The sequence below is a fragment of the Heterodontus francisci genome, chromosome 7 (genome assembly GCF_036365525.1).
Source record: "Heterodontus francisci isolate sHetFra1 chromosome 7, sHetFra1.hap1, whole genome shotgun sequence".
Taxonomy (NCBI): domain Eukaryota; kingdom Metazoa; phylum Chordata; class Chondrichthyes; order Heterodontiformes; family Heterodontidae; genus Heterodontus; species Heterodontus francisci.
Window position 1 is genome coordinate 6,401,927 of NC_090377.1, and position 22,396 is coordinate 6,424,322.

The window sequence follows — 22,396 nt, forward strand, 5'->3', positions numbered from 1 at the left end:
TACCGCAGTGCACAGGTGCACAGAAGCCTGAAAGGTACCGCAGTGCACAGGTGTACAGAAGCCTGAAAGGTACCGCAGTGCACAGGTGTACAGAAGCCTGAAAGGTACCACAGTGCACAGGTGTACAGAAGCCTGAAAGGTACCGCAGTGCACAGGTGTACTGAAGCCTGTAAGGTACCGCAGTGCACAGGTGTACAGAAGCCTGAAAGGTACCACAGTGCACCGGTGTACAGCAGCCTGTAAAGTACCACAGTGCACAGGTGCACAGAAGCCTGAAAGGTACCGCAGTGCACAGGTGTACAGAAGCCTGAAATGTACCGCAGTGCACAGGTGTACAGCAGCCTGAAAGGTACCGCAGTGCACAGGTGTACAGCAGCCTGAAAGGTACCGCAGTGCACAGGTGTACTGAAGCCTGTAAGGTACCGCAGTGCACAGGTGCACAGAAGCCTGAAAGATTCCGCAGTGCACAGGTGCACAGAAGCCTGAAAGGTACCGCAGTGCACAGGTGTACAGCAGCCTGAAAAGTACCGCAGTGCACAGGTGTACAGCAGCCTGAAAAGTACCGCAGTGCACAGGTGTACAGCAGCCTGTAAAGTACCACAGTGCACAGGTGCACAGAAGCCTGAAAGGTACCGCAGTGCACAGGTGCACAGAAGCCTGAAAGGCACCGCAGTGCACAGGTGTAAAGCAGCCTGAAAGGTACCGCAGTGCACAGGTGTACTGAAGCCTGAAAGGTACCGCAGTGCACAGGTGTACAGAAGCCTGAAAGGTACCGCAGTGCAAAGGTGTACAGCAGCCTGAAAGGTAAGGCAGTGCACAGGTGTACAGAAGCCTGTAAGGTAAGGCAGTGCACAGGTGTACAGAAGCCTGTAAGGTACCGCAGTGCACAGGCATAAAGCAGCCTGTAAGATACTGCAGTGCACAGGTGTACAGCAGCCTGTAAGGTACCGCAGTGCATAGGCGTCCGGCAGCCTGTAAGGTACCAAAGTGCACAGGCATCCAGCAGTCTGAAAGGTACCGCAGTGCACAGGCATCCAGCAGCCTGAAAGGTAGCGCAGTGCACAGGTGTACAGAAGCCTGAAAGGTACCGCAGTGCACAGGTGTACTGAAGCCTGTAAGGTACCGCAGTGCACAGGTGTACAGCAGCCTGTAAAGTACCACAGTGCACAGGTGCACAGAAGCCTGAAAGGTACTGCAGTGCACAGGTGTACAAAAGCCTGAAAGGTACCGCAGTGCACAGGTGTACAGAAGCCTGAAATGTACCGCAGTGCACAGGTGTACAGAAGCCTGAAAGGTACCGCAGTGCACAGGTGTACAGAAGCCTGTAAGGTACCGCAGTGCACAGGTGCACAGCAGCCTGAAAGGTTCTTCAGTGCACAGGTGTACAGGAGCCTGTAAAGTACCGCAGTGCACAGGTGCACAGAAGCCTGAAAGGTACCGCAGTGCACAGGTGTACAGAAGCCTGAAAGGTACCGCAGTGCACAGGTGTACAGAAGCCTGAAAGGTACCACAGTGCACAGGTGTACAGAAGCCTGAAAGGTACCGCAGTGCACAGGTGTACTGAAGCCTGTAAGGTACCGCAGTGCACAGGTGTACAGAAGCCTGAAAGGTACCACAGTGCACCGGTGTACAGCAGCCTGTAAAGTACCACAGTGCACAGGTGCACAGAAGCCTGAAAGGTACCGCAGTGCACAGGTGTACAGAAGCCTGAAATGTACCGCAGTGCACAGGTGTACAGCAGCCTGAAAGGTACCGCAGTGCACAGGTGTACAGCAGCCTGAAAGGTACCGCAGTGCACAGGTGTACTGAAGCCTGTAAGGTACCGCAGTGCACAGGTGCACAGAAGCCTGAAAGATTCCGCAGTGCACAGGTGCACAGAAGCCTGAAAGGTACCGCAGTGCACAGGTGTACAGCAGCCTGAAAAGTACCGCAGTGCACAGGTGTACAGCAGCCTGAAAAGTACCGCAGTGCACAGGTGTACAGCAGCCTGTAAAGTACCACAGTGCACAGGTGCACAGAAGCCTGAAAGGTACCGCAGTGCACAGGTGCACAGAAGCCTGAAAGGCACCGCAGTGCACAGGTGTAAAGCAGCCTGAAAGGTACCGCAGTGCACAGGTGTACTGAAGCCTGAAAGGTACCGCAGTGCACAGGTGTACAGAAGCCTGAAAGGTACCGCAGTGCAAAGGTGTACAGCAGCCTGAAAGGTAAGGCAGTGCACAGGTGTACAGAAGCCTGTAAGGTAAGGCAGTGCACAGGTGTACAGAAGCCTGTAAGGTACCGCAGTGCACAGGCATAAAGCAGCCTGTAAGATACTGCAGTGCACAGGTGTACAGCAGCCTGTAAGGTACCGCAGTGCATAGGCGTCCGGCAGCCTGTAAGGTACCAAAGTGCACAGGCATCCAGCAGTCTGAAAGGTACCGCAGTGCACAGGCATCCAGCAGCCTGAAAGGTAGCGCAGTGCACAGGTGTACAGAAGCCTGAAAGGTACCGCAGTGCACAGGTGTACAGAAGCCTGAAAGGTACCGCAGTGCACAGGTGCACAGAAGCCTGAAAGGTACTGCAGTGCACAGGTGTACAAAAGCCTGAAAGGTACCGCAGTGCACAGGTGTACAGAAGCCTGAAATGTACCGCAGTGCACAGGTGTACAGAAGCCTGAAAGGTACCGCAGTGCACAGGTGTACAGAAGCCTGTAAGGTACCGCAGTGCACAGGTGCACAGCAGCCTGAAAGGTTCTTCAGTGCACAGGTGTACAGGAGCCTGTAAAGTACCGCAGTGCACAGGTGCACAGAAGCCTGAAAGGTACCGCAGTGCACAGGTGTACAGAAGCCTGAAAGGTACCGCAGTGCACAGGTGTACAGAAGCCTGAAAGGTACCGCAGTGCACAGGTGTACAGAAGCCTGAAAGGTACCGCAGTGCACAGGTGTACTGAAGCCTGTAAGGTACCGCAGTGCACAGGTGTACAGAAGCCTGAAAGGTACCACAGTGCACCGGTGTACAGCAGCCTGTAAAGTACCACAGTGCACAGGTGCACAGAAGCCTGAAAGGTACCGCAGTGCACAGGTGTACAGAAGCCTGAAATGTACCGCAGTGCACAGGTGTACAGCAGCCTGAAAGGTACCGCAGTGCACAGGTGTACAGCAGCCTGAAAGGTACCGCAGTGCACAGGTGTACTGAAGCCTGTAAGGTACCGCAGTGCACAGGTGCACAGAAGCCTGAAAGATTCCGCAGTGCACAGGTGCACAGAAGCCTGAAAGGTACCGCAGTGCACAGGTGTACAGCAGCCTGAAAAGTACCGCAGTGCACAGGTGTACAGCAGCCTGAAAAGTACCGCAGTGCACAGGTGTACAGCAGCCTGTAAAGTACCACAGTGCACAGGTGCACAGAAGCCTGAAAGGTACCGCAGTGCACAGGTGCACAGAAGCCTGAAAGGCACCGCAGTGCACAGGTGTAAAGCAGCCTGAAAGGTACCGCAGTGCACAGGTGTACTGAAGCCTGAAAGGTACCGCAGTGCACAGGTGTACAGAAGCCTGAAAGGTACCGCAGTGCAAAGGTGTACAGCAGCCTGAAAGGTAAGGCAGTGCACAGGTGTACAGAAGCCTGTAAGGTAAGGCAGTGCACAGGTGTACAGAAGCCTGTAAGGTACCGCAGTGCACAGGCATAAAGCAGCCTGTAAGATACTGCAGTGCACAGGTGTACAGCAGCCTGTAAGGTACCGCAGTGCATAGGCGTCCGGCAGCCTGTAAGGTACCAAAGTGCACAGGCATCCAGCAGTCTGAAAGGTACCGCAGTGCACAGGCATCCAGCAGCCTGAAAGGTAGCGCAGTGCACAGGTGTACAGAAGCCTGAAAGGTACCGCAGTGCACAGGTGTACAGAAGCCTGAAAGGTACCGCAGTGCACAACTGTAGAGCAGCCTGAAAGGTACCGCAGTGCACAGGTGTACAGCAGCCTGAAAAGTACCACAGTGCACAGGTGTACTGAAGCCTGAAAGGTACCGCAGTGCACAGGTGTACAGAAGCCTGAAAGGTACCGCAGTGCACAGGTGTACTGAAGCCTGAAAGGTACCGCAGTGCACAGGTGTACTGAAGCCTGAAAGGTACCGCAGTGCACAGGTGTACAGAAGCCTGAAAGATACCGCAGTGCACAGCTGTACAGCAGCCTAAAAGGTACCGCAGTGCACAGGTGTACAGAAGCCTGTAAGGAACCGCAGTGCACAGGTGTACAGAAGCCTGAACGGTACTGCAGTGCACAGGTGTGCAGCAGCCTGTAAGGTACCACAGTGCACAGGAGTACAGAACCCTGAAAGGTACCGCAGTGCACAGGTGTACAGCAGCCTGAAAGGTACTGCAGTGCACAGGTGTACAGAAGCCTGTAAGGAACCGCAGTGCACAGGTGTACAGAAGCCTGAAAGGTACTGCATTGCACAGGTGTACAACAGCCTGTAAGGTACCACAGTGCACAGGAGTACAGAAGCCTGTAAGGTACCGCAGTGCACAGGTGTACAGCAGCCTGTAAAGTACCACAGTGCACAGGTGTACAGAAGCCTGAAAGGTACCGCAGTGCACAGGTGCACAGAAGCCTGAAAGGTACCGCAGTGCACAGGTGTACAGAAGCCTGAAAGGTACCACAGTGCACAGGTGTACAGAAGCCTGAAAGGTACCGCAGTGCACAGGTGTACTGAAGCCTGTAAGGTACCGCAGTGCACAGGTGTACAGAAGCCTGAAAGGTACCACAGTGCACTGGTGTACAGCAGCCTGTAAAGTACCACAGTGCACAGGTGCACAGAAGCCTGAAAGGTACCGCAGTGCACAGGTGTACAGCAGCCTGAAAGGTACCGCAGTGCACAGGTGTACAGCAGCCTGAAAGGTACCGCAATGCACAGGTGTACTGAAGCCTGTAAGGTACCACAGTGCACAGGTGTACTGAAGCCTGAAAGGTACCGCAGTGCACAGGTGTACAGAAGCCTGAAAGGTACCGCAGTGCACAGGTGTACAGCAGCCTGAAAGGTACCGCAATGCACAGGTGTACAGAAGCCTGTAAGGTACCGCAGTGCACAGGTGCACAGAAGCCTGAAAGATTCCGCAGTGCACAGGTGCACAGAAGCCTGAAAGGTACCGCAGTGCACAGGTGCACACAGCCTGAAAAGTACCGCAGTGCACAGGTGTACAGCAGCCTGAAAAGTACCGCAGTGCACAGGTGTACAGCAGCCTGAAAGGTACCGCAGTGCACAGGTGCACAGCAGCCTGAAAAGTACCGCAGTGCACAGGTGTACAGCAGCCTGAAATGTACCGCAGTGCACAGGTGTACAGCAGCCTGAAAGGTACCGCAGTGCACAGGTGTACTGAAGCCTGAAAGGTACCGCAGTGCACAGGTGTACAGAAGCCTGAAAGGCACCGCAGTGCACAGGTGTAAAGCAGCCTGAAAGGTACCGCAGTGCACAGGTGTACTGAAGCCTGAAAGGTACCGCAGTGCACAGGTGTACTGAAGCCTGAAAGGTACCGCAGTGCACAGGTGTACAGAAGCCTAAAAGATACCGCAGTGCACAGCTGTACAGCAGCCTAAAAGGTACCGCAGTGCACAGGTGTACAGAAGCCTGTAAGGAACCGCAGTGCACAGGTGTACAGAAGCCTGAAAGGTACCGCAGTGCACAGGTGTACAGAAGCCTGTAAGGCACTGCAGTGCACAGGTGTACTGCAGTCTGAAAGGTACTGCAGTGCACATGTGTAGAGAAGCCTGTAAAGTACCGCAGTGCACAGGTGTACAGAACTCTGTAAGGTACCACAGTGCACAGGTGTACAGAAGCCTGTAAGGTACCGCAGTACACAGGTGTACAGAAGCCTGTAAGGTACCGCAGTGCACAGGTGTACAGCAGCCTGAAAGGTTCTTCAGTGCACAGGTGTACAGAAGCCTGAAAGGTACCGCAGTGCACAGGTGTACTGAAGCCTGTAAGGTACCGCAGTGCACAGGTGTACAGCAGCCTGTAAAGTACCACAGTGCACAGGTGCACAGAAGCCTGAAAGGTACTGCAGTGCACAGGTGTACAGAAGCCTGAAAGGTACCGCAGTGCACAGGTGTACAGAAGCCTGTAAGGTACCGCAGTGCACAGGTGTACAGCAGCCTGAAAGGTTCTTCAGTGCACAGGTGTACAGAAGCCTGTAAAGTACCGCAGTGCACAGGTGTACAGAAGCCTGTAAGGTACCACAGTACACAGGTGTACAGAAGCCTGTAAGGTACCGCAGTTCACAGGTGTACAGCAGCCTGAAAGTTTCTTCAGTGCACAGGTGTACAGAAGCCTGTAAAGTACCGCAGTGCACAGGTGTACAGAAGCCTGTAAGGTTCCGCAGTGCACAGGTGTACAGAAGCCTGAAAGATACTACAGTGCACAGGTGTACAGAAGCCTGTAAGGTACCGCAGTGCACAGGTGTACAGCAGTCTGAAAGGTTCTTCAGTGCACAGGTGTACAGAAGCCTGTAAGGTACCGCAGTACACAGGTGTACAGAAGCCTGTAAGGTACCGCAGTACACAGGTGTACAGAAGCCTGTACGGTACCGCAGTGCACAGGTGTACAGCAGTCTGAAAGGTACCGCAGTGCACAGGTGTACAGAAGCCTGTAAGGTACCACAGTACACAGGTGTACAGAAGCCTGTAAGGTACCGCAGTGCACAGGTGTACAGAAGCCTGAAAGGTACCACAGTGCACAGGTGTACAGAAGCCTGTAAGGTCCCGCAGTGCACAGGCATCCAGCAGCCTGAAAGGTACCACAGTGCACAGGTGTACAGAAGCCTGGAAGGTCCCGCAGTGCACAGGCATCCAGCATCCTGAAAGGTACCACAGTGCACAGGCGTCCAGCAGCCTGTAAGGTACAGCAGTGCACAGTGTACAGCAGCCTGTAAGGTACCACAGTGCACAGGTGTACAGCCGCCTGTAACGTACTGCATTTCACAGGTGTCCAGCAACCTGTAAGGTACCACAGTGCATAGCTGTACAGCAGCCTGTAAGGTACCGCAGTGCACAGGCGTCCTGCAGCCTGTAAGTTACCACAGTGCACAGGTGTACAGCAGCCTGTAAGGTACCACAGTGCACAGGTGTCCATCAGCCTGTAAGGTACCGCAGTGCACAGGCGTACCGCAGTCTGTAAGGTATCGCAGTGCACAAGCGTACAGCAGCCTGTAAGGTACCACAGTGCACAGGTGTACAGCAGCCTGTAAAGTACCGCAGTGCACAGGTGTACAGCAGCCTCTAAGGTACTGCAGTGCACAGGTGCACAGCAGCCTGAAAGGTACCGCAGTGCACAGGTGTACAGCAGCCTCTAAGGTACCGCAGTGCACAGGTGTACAGCAGCCTCTAAGGTACCACTGTGCACAGGTGTACAGCAGCCTCTAAGGTACCGCAGTGCATAGGTGTACAGCAGCCTGAAAGGTACCGCAGTGCACAGGTGTACAGCAGCCTGTAAGGTACCACAGTGCACAGGTGTACAGCAGCCTGTCAGGTACCACAGTCACATGTGTACAGCAGCCTGTAAGGTACCGCAGTGCACAGGTGTACAGCAGCCTGTAAGGTACCACAGTGCACAGGTGTACAGCAGCCTGTAAGGTACCACAGTGCAGAGGTGTACAGCAGCCTGTAAGGTACCACAGTGCACAGGTGTACAGCAGCCTGAAAGGTACCACAGTGCACAGGTGTACAGCAGCCTGTAAGGTACCACAATGCACAGGTGTACAGTAGTCTGAAAGGTACCGCACAGGCCTTGTTCTATGAAAAATAATGCAAAGGGGAGCTGGGTAAAACAATTTAAAGGGACCACGCACTGAAAAGAAAGGTTGTGCACAACAGCTGAACTTTAAAGGGAACATTGGACTGGAGTGAAATATAATTCAGACTGGGTAAGGATGGCAGGTTTCCTTCCCTAAAGGACATTCCTGCTTCGTGGTACAGTTACATTGAGTAACCCGTACCCTGAGTATACAGTAACACTGTATCTGCCCAGGAGTGTTTGATGGGACACTTTTTTTTATTCTTTCACAGGATGTGAGCATCGGAGGCAACACCAGCATTTATTGCCCATCCCTAATTTCCCTTGAGAAGGTGGTGGTGAGCTGCCTTCTTGAACCGCTGCAGTCCATGTGGGGTAGGTACACCCACAGTGCTGTTAGGAAGGGAGTTCCAGGATTTTGACCCAGCGACAGTGAAGGAACGGTGATATAGTTCCAAGTCAGGATGGAGTGTGACTTGGAGGGGAACTTGCAGGTGGTGGTGTTCCCATGCATCTGCTGCCCTTGTCCTTCTAGTTGGTAGAGGTCATGGGTATTGAAGGTGCTGTCTAAGGAGCCTTGGTGCATTGCTGCAGTGCATCTTGTAGATGGTACATACTCCTGCCACTGTGCATCGGTGGTGGAGGGAATGAATGTTTGTAGATGAGGTGCCAATCAAGTGGGCTGCTTTGTCCTGGATGGTTTTAGATTAGATTAGATTAGAGATACAGCACTGAAACAGGCCCTTCGGCCCACCGAGTCTGTGCCGAACATCAACCACCCATTTATACTAATCCTACACTAAACCCATATTCCTACCAAACATCCCCACCTGTCTCTATATTTCCCTACCACCTACCTATACTAGTGACAATTTATATTGGCCAATTTACCTATCAACCTGCAAGTCTTTTGGCTTGTGGGAGGAAACCGGAGCACCCGGAGAAAACCCACGCAGATACAGGGAGAACTTGCAAACTCCACACAGGCAGTACCCAGAATCGAACCCGGGTCCCTGGAGCTGTGAGGCTGCGGTGCTAACCACTGCGCCACTGTGCCGCCCAGGTGTTGAGCTTCTTGAGTGTTGTTGGAGCTGCACCCATCCAGGCAAGTGGAGAGTATTCCATCACACTCCTGACTTGTGCCTTGTAGATGGTGGACAGGCTTTGGGGAGTCAGGAGGTGAGTTACTCGCCTCAGGGTTCCTAGCCTCTGACCTGCTCTTGTAGCCATGGTATTTATATGGCTACTCCAGTTCAGTTTCTGGTCAATGGTAGCCCCTAGGATGTTGATAGTGGGGGATTCAGCGATGGTAATGCCATTGAATGTCAAGGGGAGATGGTTATATTCTCTCTTGTTGGAGATGGTCATTGCCTAGCACTTGTGTGGTGCGAATGTTACTGTAATGGAATGTTGTAGCAGCAACATCCTCATATTGATGACCTTTATCCTTTTTCCCATTGCATAAATTGGGTTGTGACATATCAAGTATGAATATCATGTTTAATAAAATAATTTTTGTGTTTCTAAATATTTTGCCCTGTGTTTGATTGACATTTCTAGCTGGTGCTGTTCCCACCCTGATTGCTGTGTCTCTGGCGCCCCCTCTCAGTCGTTTTTTTTTGACGAAGCTGAATCTTGTCACCGATTTAACTTTGCGATTGATGGTCTTTGTTTATTGCCCTGAGCTGCTAACGCCCTGATTGGTTTCTCTCTGCCCAATTAACCAGAGTAATTGCCCCAATCCCTTGTCCAATTATTGGTAGTGTACCCATGGTTCGGAGAGTTCAAACCCCACTGCAGAGAAGTGAGCACATAATCCAGGCTGACTCTCCCACTGCAGTACTGAGGGACTGCTGCACTGTCAGAGGGTCAGTGCTGAGGGAGTGCTGCACTGTCAGAGGGTCAGTACTGAGGGAGCTCTGCACTGTCGGAGGGTCAGTACTGAGGGAGTGCTGCACTGTCAGAGGGTCAGCGCTGAGGGAGTGCTGCACCGTCAGAGGGTCAGTACTGAGGGAGCGCTGCACTGTCAGAGGGTCAGTACTGAGGGAGCACTGCACTGTCAGAGGGTCAGTGCTGAGGGAGTGCTGCACCGTCAGAGGATCAGTACTGAGGGAGCGCTGCACTGTCAGAGGGTCAGTGCTGAGGGAGTGCTGCACTGTCAGAGGGTCAGTACTGAGGGAGCGCTGCACTGTCGGAGGGTCAGTACTGAGGGAGTGCCGCACTGTCGGAGGGTCAGTACTGAGGGAATGCCGCACTGTCGGAGGGTCAGTACTGAGGGAGTGCCGCACTGTTGGAGGGTCAGTACTGAGGGAGCGCTGCACTGTCGGAGGGTCAGTACTGAGGGAGTGCCGCACTGTCGGAGGGTCAGTACTGAGGGAATGCCGCACTGTCGGAGGGTCAGTACTGAGGGAGTGCCGCACTGTTGGAGGGTCAGTACTGAGGGAGCGCTGCACTGTCAAAGAGGGTCTTTCTTTCTATTTCTTATGTTCTTCCCCTCAAAAACCTACCAATGAGGCCAGTCTTACATCCACCTCTCACAGCCTCCACATACCTGCACCTCAGGATCTATAGCCTAGAATGGCAGGGAGAAGAACAGAAGCAGAGAGGGACAGCCAAGCCTACATAAGATCTCTCTAGGAGACCAGTCTGCACATCATGGGGCTGTCACAGAGGCTGTTTTATCTGGTGTCACCGAGACTATGCAGGATGATGGTATGTTCCTGCCTTATGCCTCCTTTCAACTCCCATCTCACCCTCATCCTGTTAGCTGGCACGAAATGAAAGCTGCAAATGGTGTGAACGTGGACCTCAGCCCACCCCCTTCACTCACCCCAACCCTCCCCTTCTCCTTTCAGATACTCACTAACTGCCACCTTGGACCCTCATTCCAACCTCCTGGGGAAGGGTGAGAGCTACGACAAGCCTCTGACAATGAAGCACTGTCATTTGAACTGCCACTTGCAGCCACCGTCTCAGATACTGGCACCATGTTAGAGCATGGCCACCCGACGCGAACCCGACTGGGCCTGATGACATGTCGGGTTCGGGTCGGGTCGGGTCAGGTCACTCTTCTGGGGCTGGCATTCGGTCTCAGGTCAGGTCGGGCCGGGTGGGACACAGTGACAGCCAGGACGTCAAGGCGGGAAATGTGCATCCAGACTCCGCACTAGTCTGCAGTGAGCGATTCCATCCAAGATAGAGCACAACCTCTTTAATATAATCAACTTCATTCCGGTGGTCAGGTCGGGTCGGGTCTGGTCAGGCGTGGGGAAAAAAATCAAAGGACTCGGGCCGGGTCGGGCTCGGGTTGGATGTGGTTCTGTCGGGCTTGGGTCGGGTTTCAATTGCAGACCCGAGCAGGCCTTTACACCACATGACCTTTTGAGGGTAGTATAGAGTTGGGATCTGCACATGGTGAGTCACCAAACACAAGTGGGTTAAAGCCAAGCCAAGGTAAAGGATAGGTCGTGTGCCAGTTCACCGAAGGGCAAGGTCAAAAACAAGTTCTGGCACGGGACTTAAATGAGGGCTTTGTTGGAGCAGCATACTTGATAACTCTGCTCAACATAACCTAGATACTTGGTGCATTTGCAGGCCTGCCAGATAGCCTCCTGTCACTATCAAGGAACAAGGAGGAGTCCAGCTTCAACAGAGTTTGGAGCCCATCCTTCCTTTACATTGTGGACATGGGCCAACTGCATGGCAGCACTTGCGGACCCAGACACGACATAGTGTCTGGTGGCCCGTGTCAGCTTTCACTGCCGCACAGGCAGAAGCCATCCAATGTTTCAGTGCAGCAGTGTAAACTCGGATGGAAATTATGCAGTCCATGCTTGCTGCCATACAGGCTCAGACTGCTGCCATCGTGGTTGTGGAGCAGTCCTGTAATCTGTGCTCCAACAGATTACTAGGATTACTCAGTGCCGCCCCCTCGTAGTAGGATTGGCATTGCGGAGCACAAATCTGCTGTGCTTTCTCAGGATGACAGCATTTGTGCTCCCAACACTGCCATACCGCCAGTGCCCTTGCTGTTGCCTCCCAGCCATCCAGCCCAAACTGCTGCCACTTATGCCGAAGTGGTGCAGTCTGAAGTGGGGCCCTCGAGGCCCAGAGCTGCTTGAGGGTATCCTGCAAGGCTATCTGCAATCTCCCTCATTGAAAGTTGGCAGCCTTCCATCAGCCATGCTGCAGTACTAGGATAGCACTGTCTAGGAGCACTAATATGGGTCACAAGACAGGCACAGGAGCAAATAGCTCATTTTATGTTTGTATAAATGAATGTATTTTTTGATAAAGGTGTTATGGAAAGGTTTTTTTTTTGATGGTTTTTATTTCAGGCTTTTGGCCAAGTGGTGATGGGAAGTTGCAGATGGATAAGAAAGTTGGGAATTATGGAGCCATGGTGTTGAAGGGATACATCCTAACGGAACCAGAATCTCAACAGGCACTCGCGGACAGCCTGTCCAGAGTGAAGGGGCCGCAGGACACATCCTTCCTGTCTCTTCCTCCCCCCTTCCTCCTCCCAAGGTACTCTCCGTATGTCTGGTGGCAATGGCTGCATTCTCCTAATAGTTAGGCTGTGGATGATACAGCAGGCGAGCACAAACTCAGAGACACACTCTGGACAGTATTGTGGGCGGCCCCGAGCAGTCTACGCGGTGCAGTACAGATTCATCAGACTGATACCAGATCGAAAAGGGACGCACAAACAAAGCTTGTGTTCCCTTAAATAGAAAATATTACAGTATGATCTAATTGAGGTGTTCAAGATGATTGAAGAATTCAATAGGGTTGATAGAGAGAAATTATTTCCTCTGTTGGGGTGGGGCCAGAGCAAGGGGGCAGAACCTTAAATTAGAGCCAGGTCATTCAGGGACAATGTCAGGAGGCACTTCTTCACACAAAGGGTAGTGGAAATCGGGAACTCTCTCCCCCAAAAGCCTAGATTCTGGGGGAGTCGATTGGTGCTTTCATGACTTAAGATTTCTGTTACTTGGGGTGTCAGGGGAAATGGAATGACAGGGGGAGTAAATGGAGTTGAGGCAACTGAAAAGCAGAACAGGTTTGAGGGGCTGAATGGCCTTCTCCTGTTCCTACATTCACTCCTGATGTGATACACAGGAAAGAAAGAGCAAACTTGTCTTTATACAGCACTTCTCCAACCTCAGGACATCACAAACTGTTTCACAGACAGTGAAATACTTTGGAAGAGTAGTCACTGTTGTAATATAAGAAACACAACAGCCAATTTGTGAACAGCAAGATCCCACAAACAGCAATGAGATAATGACCAGGTAAATGTCATAGTGAATGCTGATTGAGTGATAGATATTGACCAGGAAACTGGGAAGAAGCCTCTTCTAAATAGCTCCATGAGATCTTTTACGTCCACCTGAGAGACTGCACATTCAACACTGTAGATCTCCCCCAGTACCTCACTGGAGAATCAGCCTGGATTAGATACTGGAGTGGATGGTGTCTGGATTAGGACTTAAACCAACAGCCTGTGAACTCAGGTGCAAGAGTGCTACCAATCCTTATAGGCTGTAGATATTCATGCCGTCCAAGTTTAAACCAGCTAGCTGCCAGTCAGCTAGCACTGGGGAACGGGAGAGATAAGCCACATTGGCTGGAGCAGCTCCTTCCCAGCACTGCCACTTGTAAGAGTATGCCACTTGAGGGCAGTGCAGTATGACAATTCCTAACAAATATATCATTCGCAAACGGGAGATCACTGGCGATGACATAGTTACTACATAGGGTTTGTACTTAGACCAAAAGACAACAACCTTGTCAATGGGTCGACAACTACAAAGGGGTTCGGGGGTATGGGCGGAGGGGAATCAGGGGACACGTTCGCCTCCTCCAATTTACTGGCACTGACTATGGAGCGGCTTCAAACTCCAAGCAGCTCACACTCCTGTCGAGGATTTTGGTGCTAATTGTCCAGTTTGTTGTTCACTAGTTTCCATTTACCTTCTCCAGCCCTGCAATCTTCCTGTACCTTGTGGTGAATAACCGTATCGAGCCTGTTTACTTGTTAGCTGAGAATAGCTGCAGTGCTGTCCACTGCCAAAACCCCTTCGCTGTCTCTCGCTCACTCAGAGACAGACAGCAGCCGAGGTGGGGGGGGGGGGGGAAGTTGCGGTGGGGGGGGGGGGGTGGGTGGCGGGGGGAAGTTGCAGGGGGGCGGGGGGAAGTTGCAGGGGTGGGGGGGTGGCGGGGGGAAGTTGCGGGGTGGGGGGGGGGAAACAGCAGTCACCGAAACCAGTGAGAGGGCAGGGGAAGGAATTGGAAAAAATAACTGGGATCAAATTGGTTTGCAGCTCAAAACTGGGCATGAAATGAAACCATTGCTTTTCCTCCCTTCCCCCAGTACAACCTGGAAAGTCCAGATGTCATTCATCATAATTACATGATACCCACCCCCGACGGTTCTTGTACAAAACACCAATATTTTGGGATTGTTTTTGTAAAAATCTAGTAATTCCTTTTGTAGCATCATGCTTGTTCCAAACCCCAGGCACAGAGAGAGAGAGGAGGAGAGACAGAGAGAGAAACACAGACACAGATGGGCAAAGAGAGAGGGAGAGAGACAAACAGATGTAAAAATGCACACAGAAGACAGAGCCACAAACCAGAGACGTAAATGCAAACGCAGACACAGGTATGCGTAAGTCAGGTCGAGAGAGAGACACAAATACACACAGGCAAATAAGACACAGACATAGAGAGACAAAGACATAAACGCATGGGAATAAATAGACTGAAACACACACATTCATACAAAAAAAAGGCCACGGCACACAAACAGACACACGCTCACAGTTATGCGAGAACATGGCCGGAGAGTTGAATTAAATCACTTGTGACTCACCACGACATGCAGTTCCATCCTTGCTGATTATCTGTTTGCAGACAGCACACGGTTTGAGTTTTTTGAAGCTTTTTGCTTTGAAGGTGTGGCAGTTTGAGGCTTCACGATCTTCAGGCTAAAAGTGGGCAGGAGAAAAAAATATTTAGATTCCAAAATCAATGAACATTTCTCTTGCACCATTATGTCAATTTTACATCCCATATTCCCTGAAGACACTGACTCTCACTGGGATACAGTTCCACACACACTGACTCTCACTGGGGTACAGTTCCACACACACTGACTCTCACTGGGAAACAGTCCCAAACACACTGACTCTTACTGGGAGACAGAATTAGAATTAGAATTAGAACATTACAGCGCAGTACAGGCCCTTCGGCCTTCGATGTTGCGCCGACCTGTGAAACCATCTGACCTACACTATTCCATTTTCATCCAAAAGTCTATCCAATGACCACTTAAATGCCCTTAAAGTTGGCGAGTCTACTACTGTTGCAGGCAGGGAATTCCACGCCCCCACTACTCTCTGAGTAAAGAAACTACCTGTAACATCTGTCCTATATCTATCACCCCTCAACTTAAAGCGATGTCGCCTCGTGTTTGCCATCACCATCCGAGGAAAAAGACTCTCACGATCCACCCTATCTAACCCTCTGATTATCTTATATGTCTCTATTAAGTCACCTCTCCTCCTCCTTCTCTCCAATGAAAACAACCTCAAGTCCCTCAGAATTTCCTCGTATTACCTTCCCTCCATACCAGGCAACATCCTAGTAAATCTCCTCTGCACCCTTTCCATAGCTTCCACATCCTTCCTATAATGCGGTGACCAGAACTGCACGCAATACTCCAGGTGCGGCCTCACCAGAGTTTTGTACAGCTGCAGCATGACCTCGTGGCTCGCACTGACTGTCACTGGGATACAGTTCCACACACACTGACTCTCACTGGGGTACAGTTACACACACACTGACTCTCACTGGGGGACAGTTCCACATACACTGACTCTCACTGGGGTACAGTTCCACACACACTGACTCTCACTGGGGTACAGTTCCACACGCACTGACTCGCACCGGGGTACAGTTTCACAGACACTGACTCTCACTGGGGTACAGATCCACAAAAACTGACTCTCACTGGGGGACAGTTCCACATACACTGACTCTCACTGGGGTACAGTTCCACACACACTGACTCTCACTGGGGTACAGTTCCACACGCACTGACTCGCACTGGGGTACAGTTACACACACACTGACTCTCACTGGGGTACAGTTTCACAGACACTGACTCTCACTGGGATACAGTTCCACACACACTGACTGTCACTGGGTACAGATCCACAAAAACTGACTCTCACTGGGGGACAGTTCCACATACACTGACTCTCACTGGGGTACAGTTCCACACACACTGACTCTCACTGGGGTACAGTTCCACACGCACTGACTCGCACCGGGGTACAGTTACACACACACTGACTCTCACTGGGGTACAGTTCCACACGCACTGACTGTCACTGGGGTACAGTTCCACACGCACTGACTCTCACTGGGGTACAGTTCCACACGCACTGAATCTCACTAGGGTACAGTTCCACACGGACTGCCTCTCACGGAGGTACAGCTCACTCACACACTGACTCTCACTGGGGTACAGTTCCATACACACTGACTCACACTGGGGTACAGTTCCACATTCCCTGACTCTCACTGTGGTACAGTTCCACACACACTGACTCTCACTGGGGTACAGTTCCACAAACACTGACTCTAATTGGGGTACAGTTCCACACAGACTGACTCTCACTGGGAAACATTTCCACACACACTGACTCTCACTGGGGAACAGTTCCACACGCACTAACTTTCTGTGGGGTACATTTCCACACACACTGACTCTCACTGGGATAACGTTCCACAAACACTTACTCTTACTGGGGTACAGTTCCACAAACACTGACTCTCACTGGGGTACAGTTCACACACACACTGACTCTCACTGTGGTACAGTTCCACACACACTGACTCTCACTGGGGTACAGATCCACAAACACTGACTCTCACTGGGGTACAGTTCCACACACACTGACTCTCACTGTGGTACAGATCAACAAACACTGACTCTCACTGGGGTACAGGCCACACACACTGACTCTCACTGGGGTACAGATCCACACACACTGACTCTCACTGGGGTACAGATCCACAAACACTGACTCTCACTGGGGTACAGTTCCACATGCACTGACTCGCACCGGGGTACAGTTCCACAGACACTGACTCTCACTGGGGTACAGTTCCACAGACACTGACTCTCACTGGGGTACAGTTCCACAGACACTGACTCTCACCGTGGTACAGTTCCACAGACACGGACACTCACCGGGTTACTGTTCCACACGCACTGACTCTCACTGGGATACAGTTCCACACAGACTGACTCTCACCGGGGTACAGTTCCACAGACAATGACTCTCACCGGGGTACTGTTCCACACACACTGACTCTCACTGGGATAAAGTTCCACAAACACTGACTCTAACTGGGGTACAGTTACACCCACACTGACTCTCACTGGGGTACAGTTCCACACGCACTGACTCTCACTGGGGTACAGTTCCACACACACTGACACTCACTGGGGCACAGTTCTACACGCACTGAGTCTCACTGGGGTACAGTTCACACACACACTGACTCTCACTGTGGTACAGTTCCACACACACTGACTCTCACTGGGGTACAGATCCACAAACACTGACTCTCACTGGGGTACAGTTCCACACACACTGACTCTCACTGTGGTACAGATCAACAAACACTGACTCTCACTGGGGTACAGGCCACACACACTGACTCTCACTGGGGTACAGATCCACACACACTGACTCTCACTGGGGTACAGATCCACAAACACTGACTCTCACTGGGGTACAGTTCCACATGCACTGACTCGCACCGGGGTACAGTTCCACAGACACTGACTCTCACTGGGGTACAGTTCCACAGACACTGACTCTCACTGGGGTACAGTTCCACAGACACTGACTCTCACCGTGGTACAGTTCCACAGACACGGACACTCACCGGGTTACTGTTCCACACGCACTGACTCTCACTGGGATACAGTTCCACACAGACTGACTCTCACCGGGGTACAGTTCCACAGACAATGACTCTCACCGGGGTACTATGCCACACACACTGACTCTCACTGGGATAAAGTTCCACAAACACTGACTCTAACTGGGGTACAGTTACACCCACACTGACTCTCACTGGGGTACAGTTCCACACGCACTGACTCTCACTGGGGTACAGTTCCACACACACTGACACGCACTGGGGCACAGTTCCACAAACACTGCCTCTCACCGGGGCACAGTTCCTAACACACTGACACTCACCGGGGTACAGTTCCACAAACACTGACTCTCACTGGAGTACAGTTCACACACGCCCTGACTCTCACTGGGGTACAGTTCCACACACACTGACTCTCACTGGGGTACAGTTCCACACGCACTGACTCTCACTGGGATACAGTTCCACACACACTGACTCTCACTGGGGTACAGTTCCACACGCACTGACTTTCACTGGGGTACAGTTTCACAGACACTGACTCTCACTGGAATACAGTTCCACACACACTGACTCACACTGGGGTACAGTTCCACACGCACTGACTCTCACTGGGGTACAGTTCCACATGCACTGAATCTCACTAGGGTACAGTTCCACACGCACTGACTCTCACGGGGGTACAGTTCCATACACACTGACTCACACTGGGGTACAGTTCCACATTCCCTGACTCTCACTGGGGTACAGTTCCACACACACTGACTCTCACTGGGGTACAGTTCCACAAACACTGACTCTAATTGGGGTACAATTCCACACAGACTGACTCTCACTGGGAGATAGTTCCACACACACTGACTCTCACTGGGAAACAGTTCCACACACACTGACTCTCACTGGGATACAGTTCCACAGGCACTGACTCTCACTGGGGTACAGTTCCACACACACTGACTCTCACTGGGGGACAGATCCACTAACACTGACTCTCACTGGGATACAGTTCCACACACACTGACTCTCACTGGGATACAATTCCACACACACTGACACTCAATGGGGTACAGATCCACAAACACTGACTCTAACTGGAGTACATTCCACACACACTGACTCTCACTGGGGTACAGATCCACAAACACTGACTCTCACTGGGGTACAGTTCCACACACACTGACTCTCACTGTGGTACAGATCAACAAACACTGACTCTCACTGGGGTACAGGCCACACACACTGACTCTCACTGGGGTACAGATCCACACACACTGACTCACACTGGGGTACAGATCCACAAACACTGACTCTCACTGGGGTACAGTTCCACATGCACTGACTCGCACCGGGGTACAGTTCCACAGACACTGACTCTCACTGGGGTACAGTTCCACAGACACTGACTCTCACCGTGGTACAGTTCCACAGACACGGACACTCACCGGGTTACTGTTCCACACGCACTGACTCTCACTGGGATACAGTTCCACACAGACTGACTCTCACCGGGGTACAGTTCCACAGACAATGACTCTCACCGGGGTACTGTTCCACACGCACTGACTCTCACTGGCGTACAGTTCCACACACAATGACTCTCACTGGGGTACAGTTCCACACGCACTGACTCTCACTGGGATACAGTTCCACACACACTGACACTCACTGGGGTACAGTTCCACACGCACTGACTCTCACTGGGGTACAGTTCCACACACACTGACTCTCACTGGGGTACAGTTCCATACGCACTGACTCTCACTGGGGTAAAATTCCACACACACTGACTCACACTGGGGTACAGTTCCTCACACACAGACTCTCACCGGGGTACAGTACCACAAACACGGACTCGCACTGGGGTGCTGTTCCACACAATGACTCTCACTGCGGTACACTTCCACACACACTAACCCGCACTGGGGTACAGTTGCACACGCACTGACTCTCACTGGGTTACAGTTCCACACAGACTGACTCTCACTGGGCTCCAGTTCCACACGCACTGACTCTCACTGGGCTCCAGTTCCACAAACACTGACTCTCCTTGGGATACAGTTCCACACACACTGACTTTCACTGGGGTACAGTTCCACACGCACTGACTCTCACTGGGGTACAGATCCACAAACACTGACTCTCACTGGGGTACAGATCCACAAACACTGACTCTCACTGGGGTACAGATCCACAAACACTGACTCGCACCGGGGTACAGTTCCACAGACACTGACTCTCACTGGGGTACAGTTCCACAGACACTGACTCTCACTGTGGTACAGTTCCTCACACACTGACTCACACTGGCGTACAGTTCCACACACCTCTGACTCTCACTGGGGTGCAGTTCCACACGCACTGACTCTCACTGGGGTACAATTCCACAAGCACTGACTCTCACTGGCCTCCAGTTCCACAAACACTGACTCTAACTGGGGTACAGTTACACCCACACTGACTCTCACTGGGGTACAGTTCCACACGCACTGACTCTCACTGGGGTACAGTTCCACACACACTGACACGCACTGGGGCACAGTTCCACAAACACTGCCTCTCACCGGGGCACAGTTCCTAACACACTGACACTCACCGGGGTACAGTTCCACAAACACTGACTCTCACTGGAGTACAGTTCACACACGCCCTGACTCTCACTGGGGTACAGTTCCACACGCACTGACTCTCACTGGGATACAGTTCCACACACACTGACTCTCACTGGGGTACAGTTCCACACGCACTGACTTTCACTGGGGTACAGTTTCACAGACACTGACTCTCACTGGAATACAGTTCCACACACACTGACTCACACTGGGGTACAGTTCCACACGCACTGACTCTCACTGGGGTACAGTTCCACATGCACTGAATCTCACTAGGGTACAGTTCCACACGCACTGACTCTCACGGGGGTACAGTTCCATACACACTGACTCACACTGGGGTACAGTTCCACATTCCCTGACTCTCACTGGGGTACAGTTCCACACACACTGACTCTCACTGGGGTACAGTTCCACAAACACTGACTCTAATTGGGGTACAATTCCACACAGACTGACTCTCACTGGGAGATAGTTCCACACACACTGACTCTCACTGGGAAACAGTTCCACACACACTGACTCTCACTGGGATACAGTTCCACAGGCACTGACTCTCACTGGGGTACAGTTCCACACACACTGACTCTAACTGGGGTACAGTTACACCCACACTGACTCTCACTGGGGTACAGTTCCACACGCACTGACTCTCACTGGGGTACAGTTCCACACACACTGACACGCACTGGGGCACAGTTCCACAAACACTGCCTCTCACCGGGGCACAGTTCCTAACACACTGACACTCACCGGGGTACAGTTCCACAAACACTGACTCTCACTGGAGTACAGTTCACACACGCCCTGACTCTCACTGGGGTACAGTTCCACACGCACTGACTCTCACTGGGATACAGTTCCACACACACTGACTCTCACTGGGGTACAGTTCCACACGCACTGACTTTCACTGGGGTACAGTTTCACAGACACTGACTCTCACTGGAATACAGTTCCACACACACTGACTCACACTGGGGTACAGTTCCACACGCACTGACTCTCACTGGGGTACAGTTCCACATGCACTGAATCTCACTAGGGTACAGTTCCACACGCACTGACTCTCACGGGGGTACAGTTCCATACACACTGACTCACACTGGGGTACAGTTCCACATTCCCTGACTCTCACTGGGGTACAGTTCCACACACACTGACTCTCACTGGGGTACAGTTCCACAAACACTGACTCTAATTGGGGTACAATTCCACACAGACTGACTCTCACTGGGAGATAGTTCCACACACACTGACTCTCACTGGGAAACAGTTCCACACACACTGACTCTCACTGGGATACAGTTCCACAGGCACTGACTCTCACTGGGGTACAGTTCCACACACACTGACTCTCACTGGGGGACAGATCCACTAACACTGACTCTCACTGGGATACAGTTCCACACACACTGACTCTCACTGGGATACAATTCCACACACACTGACACTCAATGGGGTACAGATCCACAAACACTGACTCTAACTGGAGTACATTCCACACACACTGACTCTCACTGGGGTACAGATCCACAAACACTGACTCTCACTGGGGTACAGTTCCACACACACTGACTCTCACTGTGGTACAGATCAACAAACACTGACTCTCACTGGGGTACAGGCCACACACACTGACTCTCACTGGGGTACAGATCCACACACACTGACTCACACTGGGGTACAGATCCACAAACACTGACTCTCACTGGGGTACAGTTCCACATGCACTGACTCGCACCGGGGTACAGTTCCACAGACACTGACTCTCACTGGGGTACAGTTCCACAGACACTGACTCTCACCGTGGTACAGTTCCACAGACACGGACACTCACCGGGTTACTGTTCCACACGCACTGACTCTCACTGGGATACAGTTCCACACAGACTGACTCTCACCGGGGTACAGTTCCACAGACAATGACTCTCACCGGGGTACTGTTCCACACGCACTGACTCTCACTGGCGTACAGTTCCACACACAATGACTCTCACTGGGGTACAGTTCCACACGCACTGACTCTCACTGGGATACAGTTCCACACACACTGACACTCACTGGGGT

The 22,396-nt window shown here is 52.0% G+C and overlaps 1 protein-coding gene across 8 annotated transcripts in view; it reads right to left on the reverse strand.

Moving 5' to 3' along the window:
* The window catches only part of tns1b (tensin 1b), a 939,527-nt gene that overhangs the window by 690,401 nt on the left and 226,730 nt on the right, over positions 1-22,396 (reverse strand). For all 8 annotated transcript variants that reach the window (XM_068034709.1, XM_068034713.1, XM_068034718.1 and 5 more), the window contains exon 2: positions 14,629-14,743. In XM_068034709.1, the coding sequence (XP_067890810.1) occupies positions 14,629-14,743 (115 nt within the window). The remainder of the gene's footprint in view (positions 1-14,628; positions 14,744-22,396) is intronic.